The 17593-nt window shown below is 40.6% G+C and overlaps 1 protein-coding gene across 12 annotated transcripts in view; it reads right to left on the bottom strand.

The window, feature by feature from the left end:
- Positions 1 to 17593, bottom strand: part of TCF12 (transcription factor 12) — a 150792-nt gene that overhangs the window by 75728 nt on the left and 57471 nt on the right. For all 12 annotated transcript variants that reach the window (XM_081887659.1, XM_081887661.1, XM_081887657.1 and 9 more), the window contains exon 6: positions 16634 to 16736. In XM_081887659.1, the coding sequence (XP_081743785.1) occupies positions 16634 to 16736 (103 nt within the window). The remainder of the gene's footprint in view (positions 1 to 16633; positions 16737 to 17593) is intronic.

Raw genomic sequence — 17593 nt, 5'->3', positions numbered from 1 at the left:
AAAGCTTTTCCCACTCGTCAGTGTAGCCCCATACTGCCACTGTGTGGCATCTTGCATTCAGACCAATCATGCCTAGGGCGAAAGAGCAGAGCGGGACAGGGAATAAAAAAGTAAAATCTGGCAGCTAGCCTACAGAGTGCGAGTACTTATACTCGCTGGACAATTGCTCTTTTATCCTTCTATATCCCCAGAAGGTTTATATTGTTTTCCTTTTTTGACCAACACATATATGGCATCAAGAGGCAGCATAATGGGAACATATTACATATTTCATCCAGATAGAATGGCAAGTGTCCACCTTTGTTTTACAATTATACAATTAAGTTTCTCCCCAGATGCTAGCCCACTGTTTGATTGCTGGATTGATCTTTCCAACTTTGTACTAGAAGCCTCTCACTAACCACCAAAACTTCCCCTAACAAATTATTATCTCCTAAATTTTATGTCCATGAAATCCTAGGACCATACTTAGCTATATCAAGTGTCGTGAGGTTACTAAGATTATAAACTCTGAATACTTCCACCCATTACTTGAATTAATCCAGTCTTATTTCCAATGCACAGAAAAAGATATGTCAAAGAAGTTTTATGTCAGTGTCATGTTCTGCATCTCCACACTGCATTCATGCCTGCTGCTTCTATAGAAGGTAACAAATAATTTACTGTAACTTATTTCAATTATTGCTTTGACATCTCAAAGATCTCCAGTACTCTTAACTTGCCACAACACCAATGGGCCTTTAGTATAACATTGTTTTAGTCTTTATATTTTTTTTAAAGTAAATTTTCATTGAATTTTAAGAATAAACAGAAATTGCAAACGGTGCATTTCTCCCGTTTTTGCCTACAGAACTAAAATGTAAGAAGTGATGTAGTCTGTACCAGGTCAGCACAGCATTTTTTTCTACGAGCAAATCCATACAAAAAGACATCTCAGAGGCTGGGGGCTGCAGCACATTGCCTTTTTTTAAAAAAAATAATTTTTATTAGTCAATTTTTATTAATCAAATCAAACCACATCACATAAATTCCGAATTACAAAGCCGAATTTTAAATTTTTGTTGAAGGAACCCATATTTCAAGTTCCGAAGGGGGATTCCGATCATCTTCTTGCTACTGCGTTAGTATCCAAATCAGTCCAAATAATGTTCATAATTCTACCCAGTCTTATCTTGCTATTTCCACATCTCATCTTGTTCGTATATATTTTTTCTTTTTTTCTTTATGATCTCTTCTGATAATCTCCTTAAACAGATAAACACCAATTATAATCCTGTGTGAATTTTTCCATTCATCCAATCCTCATATCAAGATGGTTTCCATATATCATCGCTTTCATAAATAACATCGCTCTTTCCATCATTAATCTCACAGATCTGTCGCTCTTAAGTCCCTCTGAGGAGTCTCACCCATAATATAAAAACAGCTCTGTTCCTCCTCCCAGACTTAATTCCTCCGACAGAACTTGCCAACATGGCAACGGTATTTTTAACTGTGTCATTCCAAAGCTCTTATACTTTCCATGATCTTCTTGAAACATGCTTTGGTTAGAAAATTATCTCCACACAGACATAAATCCACAGCTTTAGTCATTAAAACGGCACGTCTGACTTGTAGGGGGGGGTTCTTGTTTAATCACATAGAGGAAAGAAAGGAAAGTTTTTCCCCCTCCCCCATCCAGTCCCTTTGCCATACCGAGCCTTGGTGATCTTCTCATGATTTATTCTTGTTCCTCCAACCCGTCTTGTTCATCAGAGATCTCTTCAGTTAGCAGTCTTTACTCCCCCTTCTTCCTTGAAATATGTGCATTCGCTTCCTCCTAATTGTTTCTTTTGAAGTTATTGCAGCTAGAGGCGCAGATCAGAGACAGCGTCCAGGAGCGCCGAGATCCACAGGAGGGTTTTCTGCCTAGTGCCCCCATCCCCGCAAATTCGGGGGTGGTGTAGGGCACAGCAGGCAAAGGCAGCCCCCCCCACAGCCTTGGGGGGGGTAGGGAGGCTATTTACTCCCATCACAGCCTCCTAATTACCTCGTGTGGGTTGGAGAGATGTTATTGTCAGCCATCTTCCGATGCGCCCTGGGGGCTGCAGCACATTGCCATTGCAAAATATTTACAATATCTAAAGAGAGAGAAAACACACATAGCTTCTACATGTCTGGAGAGACTTGCCTTAACAAAAACATTTTATTTTATTTTTTAATATAATTTTTATTAGGTTTATAATATACAAAATTCCAATTGCAAATACATATTTCCATAAATCTAATGGGCTCCCCCCATCTTCCGAGCACTGCATTCTCTGTAAATCCAAAACCTCAGCAATTTGTTGACTTATTTTAAACATAATAATATATCTTCCATTTTATCGTGATATCTGGTCTCTAAACATTTCAATCCAAATCCATTAATTTTTAATTTCAACACAATAAAATTATTTCATTACACCACTTCTGTCTTGTTGTACCTTATTTACCAATTCAAAAATTTACCGATACTGAAGCTGTACTTTCCTAGAAAGGAGCATTTTTTAACATTCATACAACTTATAGTGCTTTTTCAAATAGTCCTTAAATTTTTCCCAAACTTCCTCCGTTTCTTCTTCTCCCGAGTCTCGAATTCTGCCAGTCATTTCAGCCAGTTCCATATAGTCCATCAGCTGCGTCTGCCATTCTTCCAGTGTGGGTAGATTTTGTGTCTTCCAGTGCTTTGCCATCAAGATCCTTGCTGCTGTAGTAGCGTACATAAAGAAAGTTCTATCTTTCTTGGCCACCCTCTGGTCTACCATGCCCAAGAGGAAGGCCTCCGGTTTCTTGGGTACGGTAAATCTAAGCACCTTTTTTAGTTCATTATGTATCATCTCCCAGAAGGCCTTCACCTTCGGGCAGGTCCACCAGAGGTGTAGAAATGTCCCTTCCTCTTCTTTACATTTCCAACATTTATTATCAGACAGGTGATATATCTTTGCAAGCTTGACTGGGGTCATGTACCACCGGTATGTCATTTTCATAATATTTTCCTTCAAGGCACTACATGCCGTGAATTTCATTCCGGTGTTCCATAACCTTTCCCAGTCTTCAAACATAATGTTATGCCCCAAGTCCTGCGCCCACTTTGTCATGGAGGATTTAACAATCTCATCCTGTGTATTCCATTTAAGCAGCAAGTTGTACATTCTCGAAATTAGCTTAGATTTTGGCTCAAGCAACTCTGTCTCTAGTTTCGATTTTTCCTCCTGGAAACCCACTTTTTTGTCCGCTTTAAAAACTTCCTGAATTTGAGCATAATGCAACCAATCTCGCACCTTGTTTTTTAACTTTTCCATACTCTGCAACCTCCATTTGTCTCCAATTTTTTCAATTATTTCCCAATATTTAGGCCAATGGGCCTCCATATTAAGTCTTTTACGTGCTTTGGCCTCCATCGGTGAGAGCCACCTCGGAGTTTTACTCTCCAATAAGTCTTTATATTTTGACCAGACCATAAAAATTGCCCTTCTGACAATATGGTTTTTGAACAATTTATGGACTTTAACCTTGTCATACCACAAATATGCATGCCACCCAAAAGCATTATCAAATCCCTCCAGGTCGAGGACATCGGTGTTCTCCAACAAAATCCAATCCTTCAACCAGCAGAGGGCTGCAGATTCATAATATAACTTCAAATCCGGCAGGGCAAACCCCCCTCTTTCTTTCGCATCTGTTAGTATTTTAAACTTTATTCGGGGCTTTTTGCCCTGCCAGACAAATTTAGATATATCCCTCTGCCATTTTCCAAAACATTCCACCTTATCCACGATCTGGAGGGCCTGAAACAAAAATAGCATTTTCGGCAATACATTCATCTTTATAGCAGCTATTCTGCCCAACAAGGAAAGTTTCAGTCTTGACCATGTTTCCAAGTCTCTTTTGATCTCTGACCAACATTTCTCATAATTGTCCTTAAACAAATTCAAATTTTTGGAGGTCAGGTGCACCCCTAAGTACTTTACTTTTTTAACCACATTTAGTTCTGTTTCTTTTCTGAACTCCTCTATTTCAGTAGTTGTCAAGTTTTTTGCTAAAACCTTAGTTTTTTGTTTATTCAGCTTGAATCCCGCCACCCGACCAAAGTCAGAAATTAATTATAACGCTCTTTTAGTACTAGAGGCTGGCTCCTGTAATGTTAATACCAAGTCATCTGCAAATGCTTTCAGTTTATATTGTTTCTCTCCGACCACAATTCCCTGTGCCAACCGGTCATTTCTAATCATGTTCAATAGCACCTCCAGGACTGAAATAAACAACAGAGGAGATAGAGGGCACCCCTGTCGTGTCCCTTTTTCAATTTTGAACTCCTCTGTCACCACGTTGTTTACTATCAATTTAGCTTTTTGTTCTGAATAAATTGCTTCTATTCCATTTTCAAACCCCCGCCCTACTCCCATCCTTTCCAAATTTTTCTTCATAAACATCCAAGAAATGTTGTCAAAGGCTTTCTCCGCATCAATAAAGATCAACACCGCTCTTGTATTTGAGTTAGTCTGTAAAAATTCCAAAATGTCAATGATGTTTCTTGTGTTGTCAAATAGATGTCTGCCAGGGAGAAAGCCTGCTTGGTCCTTATGAATCACTTCATTTAGTACTTTCTTAAACCTGCTTGCCAAAATGTCTGCAAAGATTTTGTAATCCACATTTAGGAGTGAGATAGGACGGTAGTTTTTAAGTTGAGTTTTTTCAGTTTCTGATTTTGGTATCAACGTGATGAAAGCTTCTTTCCACGTTTCCGGTGCCTTCCTCCCCTCCATAATCTGGTTACAAACTTCCAACAATGGTTGTATCAATGAATCCTTCAATGCCTTGTAATATTTGGAAGTAAGTCCATCAGGTCCCGGAGACTTGCCCAGTTGGAGGTTCTGAATGGCGCATTCAATTTCTTGGATTGTAATATTACAGTTCAGGGTTGCTCTCATTTCTTGGGGTATTTTTTGTAATCCATTAGTTGTGACAAATTGGTCCACCTCCGAGCCTTTTTGTGGCCTTTGTGAATAAAGTTCTTTGAAATATCTCTGGAAACACTTTCTAATTTCCTCGGGTTTCTGAACCATTCTCCCTTCAATCTCTAGATTTGTAACTGTGTTAAGCTTTTGTCTCTTTTTCAACTGCCAAGCCAACAACTTCCCGCACTTATTAGCAGATTCAAAGGATCTTTGTTTCATTTGTTTAATTTTCCATTCCACCTCTTGATTTATCAATTTCGAATATTGTGCCTGGAAAAACTTCACTTCTCTCAATACTTCCTTTGATTTAGGCCTGGATCTCAGTTTTTTCTCTCCTTCTCTTATTTTCTCCAAAATCTTCTCCTTCTTTTCATTCCAGAGCCTTTTTTTAATCGTATTCTGCTGTATTAGAAACCCTCTCATAACTGCTTTACTTGCGTCCCAGATTGTTCTTTTTTCCACATTTGTCTTTAAGTTTATTTCAAAATAATCCTTTAAAACTTTTTGGGCCTTCTTAACAATCTCCTGATCTCTTAACAAAGCGTCGTTCATTCTCCATCTGAAAGATCCGGTTGTATTTAATCTCAGTTCCATTCTCAAAGCGTTGTGGTCGGAGCAGGTTTTTGGGCAGATTTCCACTTTTCTAGTCTTAGGTGCCAGCCCTCTAGTTATCCATATCTGGTCGATTCGCGTCCATGTCATGTGGGCCTCAGAAAAGAAAGTTCCTTCTTTCCCTAGAGGGTTCTTGATCCTCCATATATCAATCAAATCCAAATTGTCAATCATTTCAAACAAGGTTTTTGGTAGTCTGCCGTCTTTCGTTATATTAGCACTTTGCGACTTATCCATATTCACTGAGGCGACGCCGTTCATATCTCCCAACATGATAATGTTGTTGTAATCCAAATAGTCCAGCATAGTCTCATGCAGCTTCTTAAAAAATTCCGATTTTCCATCATTTGGGGCATATATTCCTAGAATTAAAAACTTTTCTCCTTGTGTCTGAATTTCAATTGCCAAAATTCTACCCTGTTCATCTTTGAATACGAATTTTGGTGACAAGTTCTCCTTTGCATATATCACCACTCCTCTTTTCTTAACTTTGTCCGATGAGATAAATTCTTGGCCTAACCTTTTGTTAATTAACACTTTTCTGTGGAGTCTTGTCACATGTGTTTCTTGCAGGCAAATAATGTCCAATTGTTCTTTTTTCAAAATATGAAATACTTTTCTCCGTTTTTCTGGAGAGTTCCCGCCATTTATGTTCCAACTAAGAAGCTGCAGAGACATCCTGGTCTACTTCTTAGATATCACAGTTGGGTATCTAATTTGTCCTCCGTTCCCGAAGGCTGTGGTGCCGGTCCGCCTCCAGATGGTACAGGTCTTGGTGGTGATCCCGGTGGTGGAGGCCAAGAATCTGCAGCTCTCTTTTGGAGGTCCTCCTCGTTGTCGTGTAGGAACTTCTGGTGGTCTTCTGGTGTTTTGATTCTTACCTTCTTTCCTTTGTAGGTGAATGATAGACCTTGAGGAAATTCCCACCTGTAAGGGATTGCGTTGTACCTTAACAATTTTGCCAAGTCTGTATATGAGGCTCTAAGATCCAACAGATATTTAGGAATGTCTCTATAAATTTCTGCCCTTTTGCCTTCAACTTCCAGAGATTTTTTAAAATGTTGGCCTAGTATCTTGTCTCTTTCCTCTCTTGTTCTCAAACAAACCAAACAGTCTCTGGACTTGTCTTTCTTAACCGATCTTCCCAATCTGAAGGCCGTCACAATTTTGAAGTCTTTATCTTCCTCAACCCCCCAGAATTTAGAGAACAACTGCGTCAAAAATTCCTCTAGGTTGCCCTGCTCCAGCTCTGGGACGGCCCTCAGCCTAAGATTGCATTCCTTACTTTTCAGTTCCACCATTGACAGGTAGGCTTGCTGTTCTCCTACCTGTCTTTTCAGAGGTCTTACTTCCCCTTTGATCTCCTCCACCTTTTTGCACGCTTGCTCAGCTTTTTGATTGGCTTCCGCAGCTAATTTGTAGTTCTCCGCCGTAGCTCCTTGCAGTTTCTCAATAGCCTGAGTATGCTGGGAAACCTGATCTGTTAACTTGCTAATAGTAGATGTAGCTCTGTCAATTTTAGATGACTGATCGTCCACCTTCTTATTCAAAAGTGCCAGTTGTTCCAAAATTTGTTTCAAGACTGGATCAGTTCCTCCAGTTGCCATATCTTCTGTTGCAAGCGTTTCAACTTCTTCCTCCTGCGCCGTCAGCACAGTTGGTACCGAAGATCTGCGTTGATGAGTCAACGTTGTTTGAACAAGCTGCCCAGCTCTCTTATCTTTTTTCTTTTCTTTAGCTTCCTCAGCTAAAGCTTCCTTAGCTTTAGATGCTCTTGTTTTCCCTAGGCCACTCATTCCCCAGCTGCCTCTGTTCAAGGTCAAATAGTCTTTCAATCCATGAGAAAGGCAAGTCCAGAATGTAAACAATTAAACCACAAAAAATCCCAATAAGGTACAGTTCCCAGACCTCTATGCCTCCGCAAATCCACTAGGGGGGGTTTTCATAAGAAAGAAAGTTTCTTTTCCGCCATCAAAGTTCCTATTTCAACTTTTATAGTCCCCAAGTTCAAAAAGGAGGCTTTCAGATAGTTCTGTTTCAAAATAGTGCCACAAGGTAACGGAAAGGTTCCATTATCAGTATTAAAGCGATAGTGTATCCATCAATGCAACAATTTGTACTTAAGAAAAAGTTTCAGCAGCCTGACAGTACTCCTTTGCAACACTGGCAGTCCGATAGCTCGGTTATCCCTTTCAATTCCACGTCCCTTCACAATAGGGGGAAGATTCCTTAGCGCAATGAACCAACAGATTTAATCCTTCAATCTTTTTAATTTCTAGAGGAACACAGTCTGTTAATGCCCCTTCATACTAATTTCAAAGTCTCTTTTGAGCGCTTCAGCCCACATCGGGTTCTTTGCTTTGCTCTGATTAGCAGGACCGGAAGGCGGACTTCCTGTTACTCGCCTCCCGTTTTCAGCCGAATTAAACGAATTTAAATCAATCTTTAGTCGATCTTTAATACCCCTTACTCACGGGTAAATTGCAGCCAATTACGATGATTTTCAAGAAGAAAGGTCGACGCTCATCAGCAACAGCAGCGCGGCTTCACTTCCGCGAAAAGAGCGATGAACTCACAGCGCCGCTCCCCCGTTCACGTTCCGGAGCCTCTTACGAGGTCCCTTCCTCGTTTCTGGGGGGGCTTCTGGCACCCGCCGAGTCCCACGGCCGCAGGCTCGCTCTGCCTACGGTTTGTCTTAATGGGTCTCCGCTTTGCCGCAGCGGACGACCCTTTTTCGCGGAGCCCCTCTTCACACAGTAAAGAGGACCGCCATTGCCGTTTTGCGCCGCCTCCGGAAGCCTTAACAAAAACATTTTAAGCAGGTTCCGAAAAAGAATGCAGCAAACCTGCCTGGTGTCAATGGGCAGGGAGTTCCAAAGATCTCTTGGAAGTGCAGAATGGCTAGAGGACAATGATTTCCGCATGGTTACATATTCCTTCCCTAAGAATCCCTAATAAGTAAAGGTAAAGGTAAAGGTACCCCTGACGGTTAGGTCAGTCATGGACGACTCGGGGGTTGCGGTGCTCATCTCGCTCTATAGGCCGAGGGAGCCGGCATTTGTCCGCAGACATGTGGCCAACACCTGCCCATCAGATGTCAAGGACATGGGTGGGCAAACTAAGGCCCGGGAGCCAGATCCAGCCCAATTGCCTTCTAAATCTGGCCCATGGACAGTCTGGGAATCAGTGTGTTTTTACATGAGTAGAATGTGTGCTTTTATTTAAAATGCATCTCTGGGTTATTTGTGAGTCATAGGAATTCGTTCATTCCCCCCCCCCAAATATAGTCTGCCCCCCCAAGGTCTGAGGGACAATGGACCGGCCCCCTGCTGAAAAAGTTTGCTGACCCCTGGTCAAGGAGATGAGTAACTATATAACCTTTAAAAGACATCTGAAGGTAGCCCTGTATAGGGAAGCTTTTTAAGGTTTAATGATTTATTATGTTTTTATACATGTTGGAAGTCACCCAGAGTAGCTAGGGCAACCCAGTCAAATGGACGGAGTACAAGTAATAAATTATTATTTAAATTATTTTTTATGTGTTAATACTCAGTATTGCACTAAAATATATCTCACCTTCAAACAAACATTAACAATATTCAAAACCCTTCACACTACCTACAGGGCACATACCTCAAGCGGTCATCCCTTGGTTCCTCCCTTCCTATAGGAGTGAAAGCAAAAACATGAAGCCAGCTGGTTTAGCGTTACATGTGAATCAGTGCTCATGTGGTTTGCTTCTCCATATTAAATAAGGAAAAAGTTTTTGCTAGTCTTGTAGTAGGTTGGCCTAATTTTAAGAAATTGAAATACTATGCAGCATTCTGAGCATTTTTACTGTTGATGTTCAAATAAAGAAAAATAATGTTAGTTCTATGTTTTAAAAATTAAATAGGACACTTTTCAAAACTATAGTGGTATTTTTCTCTCTGAGCATATGTAACCAGCAGATCAAAATCTTCACTTGTCTTTTCAGATTATCTGTATGCTCCCTTGAGTGAAAAAACCCCTGTATCCTTACACCTGCTCACTCCACAATTTCTTTGCACTTGACTTCAAAGGCAGTGTCTCTACAGTGCTGAGAGCAGCAAGATGGTCACGGAGGATAACCCCCTTAGAGGATTTGTAGCAAAGACAGAAATATCAACGTGGCAACTTCTTGTGACCTGTGAATTATAATGTCCTACACCTGATGGCGGTTGCTGTTCCTCAGACTGCCACAGCTGCTAACAGGGAAGGGGGGGGGCGCAAATGGACACCTGCTGCAATATACAGACACATTTGTATAAAGCCTTCAGGTATTACTGTGCTTAAAGCCATCTGACTGAAATACTACCATAAACACGTGTGTGTGTAAAACAAGCTGAACGTACTCTTAGATGTATAAAACCCAAGGGTAAAAAGGCTCTGTATACACTACCGGCACTGAATTATCATGTAATTTAATTTTCCTGAAACCCATTAAGTTTCCATAAAAGGAAAATGAAAAATAGATGACAGCATGTCTTCATTGTGAGCAAAATTCAATTCATGTAACACTTGGGGAGAAATAAATTATATGAGCATATTAGGCCACACCACGTCATCCCTTTCATCAGAGGCAAGTATAATTATGGCAAAGGCTGCTTTACCCATTAACAACTCATTTGGAGTTGACTTTTTAAAGTCAGATCAAATGTATAAATTCAGAGTTTGAGCATGCAAGATGTCAATAAGGAGCTTTAATGGATTAAACCTACCCTAAGTGATAAAGGAGAGGGATTATACACAAACAAATATGAAAAGTTACATCATCGTCATCATCATCATGCTCCTCCTCTTGCCCTTCACCCTAAAGCTCCAGGGTGTGTTACAACAATTCAAGCACAATACAAAAATAGTTTTAAAAAAATTAAAATTGCAGAAATAAGGTGGGTGTGATGCATCTCAAGTGTCAAACATCAGGGGAAAGTGGTGTGTCTTCAGCCTTTGCTGAAAACTGCATAGTGAAAAAGACAGAGGCAACTCTGTGGGGAGGGAGTTTCATAATAGGACCCCCTCTGAAGATTTCAACACCCAAGAGCGTCCAGTAGGGAAGGAGGCAATCTTTCAGATATCTGGGGGCTTTGGCGTTTGGGGCTTAAATCACTTACGTTAGCACCTTGAATTGGGCCTAGAAACAAACTGGCAACCAGTGCGGCTATTTTAAATCAGGAGTTGAAATCTAAATAGAAGCCCAGTCAGTAATCTGGTTGCTGTACTTTGAACCTATTGAAGTTTCAAAGTCATCTTCAAAGGTCGCTCCGCATAAAACATATTGCAAAAATCCAACCTGGAAGTTAGCAGTGCATGGCGTATAGTAGACAAGTCATTTCTGTCCAAAAGGCAAACCATAGCTAGGCATCACAGTTATAGAGTATTCAGACCCAGAGTGTGACAAGAGCAAACAAACAAATATTTTCATTTCTAAATGTCTCTAGGTACTCGACAATAGTATATCATTTCCAGCTCAAATTCAACCCCTCCCCTTATTCTACACAGCAATGGAAGACAGGATTAAGCTAAAAGTCAGCTTCTACTGGTAAATCAAATCAGAGATAGAAAAAATTATAACTGCAGGCCAGAGTAATTAATGCAGTTCCTAGAAGAAGGTAATTTGGTTCACCAGGGATTCACACACACACACCCCACTCAACATTTCTTCCAAATTGCATCATCAAGACATCCACCAACAACTGTTGTCTACTACAAAAGCGCAATATTCTTTTCCCTTCTTTCATGTCAAACAGCCTTAAATCAGAGTACTCATTTCTAACCGTTTACATTATGTGATACCCAATTACGTAGCTTTATGCAATTTGACACCATCAGGTGTAACCTTTGGTGGAAAATAGATGCACTGCAACCCACCAGAAGAAAGCATACATGTATGCATGCTCCCATCAATAGTGTGAGCCACACACTTGTTCAATCAAAAAGTACTGCATAAGGATTCCTTAAAAGCAAGCTGTAGTATGACCTAATTCCAGAATCAGATTAAATATCAGAAGCTTCCTTTAGTGTTAAATCTGTCCTGACAAAAGCAGGGTTAATACAGAGCAACCTTGTATTAATGTAGGGTAACATGATTATTTATCTGAATGGGCAAAGGACTCAAAGACATTCAGGTCATTACATTTTGGATAAAAAGCTGGTAGGCTCCATTCTGACTAAGAGAGTTGGATTTTGTGTGGATCTGTTTCTATTCAGATTCTATGGAACAGGGCAGACCTTGGAGCACTCCTGCACCACAGTATCAGTAACTACCCATTTCTTTACCAGATTATTAGCTAGCACTCACCCTTTCATGCATATCTCCCTCATATGTTCCCTATCTCACCACCAGGGATCCAGGCTGGGTCTTCCAAACCACCAGGAAGCTGTTTCTCTTCATGGTTTGCTTGGCCTAATGTTTAATTGTCCTATTCTGCCTACTTGTAAATAGACTAGGAATATCATGCTGAAGTGCATAAATCAGGATAGGTGAGTTTTAGAGCCACAGCACTCAGGTTTATTTTGTATTCCGTTTGGCCTGTTGGCTGCTTTCCCCCTACCTGTTATTTCTAATAAAGTTTCACAACTAGGCTAGTGCAGTCAGTGTGTTTGGCAGTCTTGGGATTTCAGAACTGCCATGTGCCTAGATCGCTTTTGGTTACATGCTACTGGAAGTCTAAAAGCAGAGTGGATAAAGCCATGGAGAAGAAGAAGAAGAAGAAGAAGAAGAAGAAGAAGAAGAAGAAGAAGAAGAAGAAGAAGAAGAAGAAGAAGAAGAGGAGTAGTAGTAGTAGTAGTTTGGATTTGATATCCCGCCTTTCACTCCCTTTAAGGAGTCTCAAAGCAGCTGACAATCTCCTTTCCCTTCCTCCCCCACAACAAACACTCTGTGAGGTGAGTGAGGCTGAGAAGAAGAAGAAGAGTTTGGATTTGATATCCCGCTTTATCACTCCCCTTCAGGAGTCTCAAAGCGGCTCACATTCTCCTTTCCCTTCCTCCCCCACAACAAACACCCTGTGAGGTGAGTGGGGCTGAGAGACTTCAAAGAAGCGTGACTGGCCCAAGGTCACCCAGCAGCTGCATGTGGAGGAGCGGAGACAAGAACCCGGTTTCCCAGATTACGAGACTACAGCTCTTAACCACTACACCACACTGGCCCTTTTCTCTGGGAGAGGCAGAGGGCTGAAGAGCTGACTTTATCCTCTGTGTAAACTGTAAGTGCTTGGCTGGATGCATGAGGCACGTTGGTCCAGGATCCCAGGATTTAACAATTAACATCCCGTTTTCCTTCCTGTATCTGGGACGGCAGGTGACCAAAAAGAGTGGGGGCAGCAACTACCAGTTAGTAAGACCCAATGGGCAGGACTGCGGGGCTGTCGTGTAGCAGTTCAGCAGGAAAGGGGGTGCAAGAAGTTCTCTGGAGCATTCCTTCTTCTCCACAGCTGTATCGCCCAAACCTGGACAGTCTAGTTTATCTTTCATGGTTAGTGGATACAAGCCAACTTCAAAACATCGTTGCAGACCCATATGCAGTGTAGCTGTGAGGGGCGCAAGCAAGCAGCCAATAACAACATGCACCATTTTAGGTTGGATAGAAATAAGACACAATTTACAGTGCAACAGGGTTGGCGTAGGCATTAAGCCTGTATCCACATGATCAACCAGCCTGCTGGTTGATGAGCTGACTTTCAACAGCTAGGGTCGGACACTGCTGAGGTTCCTCACAGCATGACCTGCCTATAGCAAACTTCCCCTGTCATGAGCTGGTCTTCTGGATAAAAACGCTCCCAACCCTCCCCTGACACTTCCTTTCAAAGGATCCAACCCAATGTCTCTTCTGTCAAAGGAAAGATGTGACAATCTGAAAACTGATTCAAAATTTAAAACGTTAACATTATAGAGTGGGAAGCTCAACCTTAATACCAAAGTGGAATCAGCTGAGTGGGTCTGCCTCTTTTATGCTCCTGGGGAAGGACAGACCTCTGAAGTCTTTTCTCTCTCTGGTCCAGAACCTATGCCCCCTGGAAGGTGAACAACAAGGGGATTGAATCAAAGGTCCCAGTCCCTACCCTCTAACTGGCTGCAAGGTGTGCATATCAGCTTGCATTGGGCAGAAGGTTCCCAATGCTGCATGCTTCTTCCACAAGCTGCACCAGGCCACAATGCCTGCTCCCAGTAAGCTGTGTACAGGGTGATTTAGGGTTCAGATGACAAAAGGCAAACATGGATGGAACAGATATGACTCTTACCTTTGTACCAGAGACTTTATTTTAGATGTGCAAAAGTTTTCTTACACACACACATCTCTCCATCAAGGAAAGAGGCATTAACATAGCTCAGTAACACACTCCAGCCAGGCAAAAACATTCACGGAGAGTGAAGAGCAGGGCTGGTGAGGCGTGTGGTTTGGGGAGGGTTTTTGTTCTGGGCAAGTCTTGAAGGCTAGATGGAGAGGCCTGGGCCTGACATTCCTCATTCCTAGTTCAAAAGGTACTCACTGTGAACATTAGCCACAGTGCAGTCATAATGGCCACATTTGGCCAATCATATTTTGATTTAATATGTCAAGATATGGATGAGCCTCATGGTTTAAAGTTGACTTTATTTTCTGGCTTGTTTGGAAGCCCTTAACAGCAGTTCCCCAGTTTGAATGCAATGGTAAGTTATAATTAACTAAAGACTTCCCTGCTTGTTTGCTCACTCCTGCAAAAGAAGGAGCATAGCAGCTGCATATGGGGAATGACTCTCAGCTTATTAAACTAAAAAATGGTTTTTAAAAAACTATACCTATGTTCTCAATGAAAAGGGAACAGGAAAGGAAAATTCATGGGGGAGGGAGATGGAGCAAGTGCACATTCAAGCATGGTGAGGTCTGGAAGTGGGGAAATTCACATGAAAGGAAAAGTGAAGCCATGAACCTACGGAACACTGGTGACTTTTTAAAACATGTTTTCAACTGCCTTGTTGGTGTAATTTTGTATTGTCCAATATACGGTTGGTTTTGTGCATTGTACTCAGCTCTAGTATCTTATAGATGAAAGGCAAGTTACATTTGTACTGTACCTATTTTAATGAAAGAAATGAAATTCCAGATATGGCAACATTACCCTGAGCACATTTCAACCTGGTTACAAGTTCATATAATGCCATTATCTTACTCTGGTACCAGAACAACTCAATTGTGTTTCTTGAACTGCAAAGAAAACGCTTTTTTCACACTGACAACATAAACAGGATAATTCTGGAATTAGGAATGAACACAATTCAGTTCAACATAACAGCTTTACATCCTCTGACAAAAGCACTTTAAAATGTCTAAATGAATATTAAAATGCATCTTTCCACAGCAAATTGTTCATTACTGAATCACTATCAACTCTTGTTAGACAAAATTTCTAGCTCCTGCAATGTACAAGATAATTAAAGTGTTTAATAGCTCCATCATCAAAGACAGTGGCAATGCATAATCTGCTATCTTTTCAGGCAAACATGCTTATGGCTGAATATGATATACAGAAACAATATCCCGTTGACACATAATTCTCTGTTTTTAATAGTGCTTGTAAGCCAGGACAGAAATTATGAAATATGTTTGTTATCTCAGTTCTAATACTATATAGTTTAAAGAACTGTGAAAAGCAATTGTTGTACTCCAGTTGAGCAAGGGTGAGCAAATCACCAAACTCAAATCACCAAAAACTGGAGCCTCAAGCAAACAGTCTGAGACTCTGGTACAAGAAATGAGGCCAGCATCAAATTTGCTGTAATATTGTAAAACACATCAACTGCCTTTCTAAGAATATCTCACAACTCCAATGACACTTATATTAAAAAGTAAACATAAACATCAATACAGCCTTACACTTAAAGCTGTCATACAATCTTATAATACGAACAGCAGCCTAAAGAAAAATTTCACCTGCTGCCATGCAAGAGTATAATAAATGCAGCAAAAGACATGTATGACAAATGTAGCAGGGATGATGGGAAGTAAATTCCTCAGAGTATGAAGCACAAAATTATAACCAAGAGTTTCACCTAACTTCAAGATCTTCTGGTTTAGACACTATCTTTGGGGAGGTCAGCAGGGATGATGTTTGTGAGGCTTTAAACAACTCCCACTCTTACCATGAACGGGGGAGGGGGATTTCCAAACAGGATGCTAGCTTTGGAGAAAATGTTGCTACTGTTAAGATTTCACACCATGGAACAGGCATTTGATGGTCAGCTCTGCTTATGAACATACTTTGTGCAACCCAGTCATTTGTTTCTCTGTTTGTGGAAGACTAAAGCAGAAAACAAAGGTAAAATGGAAAGATCTGCAGAAGACCACCAGGATTTGGATTTATGGTAATCTACTTAGATTACTGTGGCAGTGTCTTAAAAGGACAATATCATCAAGAACACAAATAGGTCACATGCACCAGACAACATCAGTTTAGCAGGCGAAGCAACATTATGAAGAATTCCTAGGCTACAGGAACAAGCTAAACCAACTTGCCTCAACAAATATTCTACAAATCAGTGTAATTGCTACATTTAGGTCACACAAAAAAGAAAGCAATTAAAGCAGCATTTTAAGACAAAGAAAACAACCTATCCAACAGCTAAGCATTCTCTTAGCCATCTTCACAACACACAGGATGAAGCGGACCCTAGCTCACGAAAGCTCTTGTTCATCTTTGTTGTGCCTTTTTTGCTGGAATTGCTGTTACTAAGTCATCAAGATGTAACTATACTTTGAAAAACAGAAAAAAGCATTTCCAAGTTTTGATAAAGCATAATAGAAAGCATTCAAATACTATTCAAAGCAACAGAACAAAGATACATATTAGATTTACTGTTGGTGGTTTGGCCTCTTTCACAAAGCAGTATAAAATCCCTAGACTAAGAAGTTGCCCTGTAAAGCAAATGTGAAGTGCAAATACCCTATGTTTACAGGAACTACTATCCATCTACTAAATGGGAAGAAAAATATCTCAAAGCCAGAGGGGCTTTGATGGGCTACTCACAAATAATTACCTACTTACCCATCAGATTTGAGTTCATGAAAGGTGTCGGGGACAATCCTTCATCGGGGCCTAATCGACTATCATTCAAGTGATCACCATAATGAGGGCTGTCTGTAAAACCCTATGGGAAAAGAACAGAGTATTTAACAGATTATTGGGCAGAACTACTAATTGAGTTCAAAGATACTCTTCTAATTAAATGCAGAGATACAGTCGGTCATTCTTCAGTGGGTTGGTCTTCAAATCTGCGAATCACAACAAACACACAAATGCTGAGCCTCTTAGCACTTCATAAACTCCCTTTCCCCTTTAATTGTACAAGAAAAACAACACTATAAATGGACTTCAAAAGAAGAGGCTCCAAAGGGTTTGATAGCACACTTTAATAATAATAATAATAATAATAATAATAATAATAATAATAATAATAATAATAATAATAATAATTTGATCGCAAGGCTCACAAAGTGTCCTAAATGCAAATTTTGAGATTCAGGTCTAGCCACATCTACAAGCAGAAAAGTTCCTAGAAATTAATTAGCAGTGGAAGAAATTATGGCATCATGACAGATTTAAAGAAGAAATTTCACTATTTTGAATGCCACATAGCCACATGAAGTTACCTATTGATTTGGAATCTTATAATATATATAGCACATGGTACTATCAAGACTGTATCATCCAGAGAAACTCTGGGATTTGGCCTAGGGACCATGTGCTCTCCCCACCTCCCAGGGATTTCTAGCCTGTTCCTCACCACAGAAGAAGTCACCAAACACATTTATTTCAGCACATTACTTCCACAATCATGGAATTATAAAGCATGCAGCAGTCACCAAGACCTTCAGTTCAACGCCACCTGTAGTGAGGCAGGATGAGAATAGTGCCAATGGCCTGCTCCTGCTATCTTTGCAAATGAAAACTCAGGGAGAAAATATAATATGAACAGAATCCAAGCCTCATCCCCAAATGCAGTTA

This window comes from Podarcis melisellensis (assembly GCF_964234715.1).
Source record: "Podarcis melisellensis genome assembly, chromosome: 14".
In the NCBI taxonomy this organism is placed as follows: domain Eukaryota; kingdom Metazoa; phylum Chordata; class Lepidosauria; order Squamata; family Lacertidae; genus Podarcis; species Podarcis melisellensis.
Note: the sequence above shows the minus strand (reverse complement) of the source record. Positions and strands in the feature narration are given on the sequence as shown.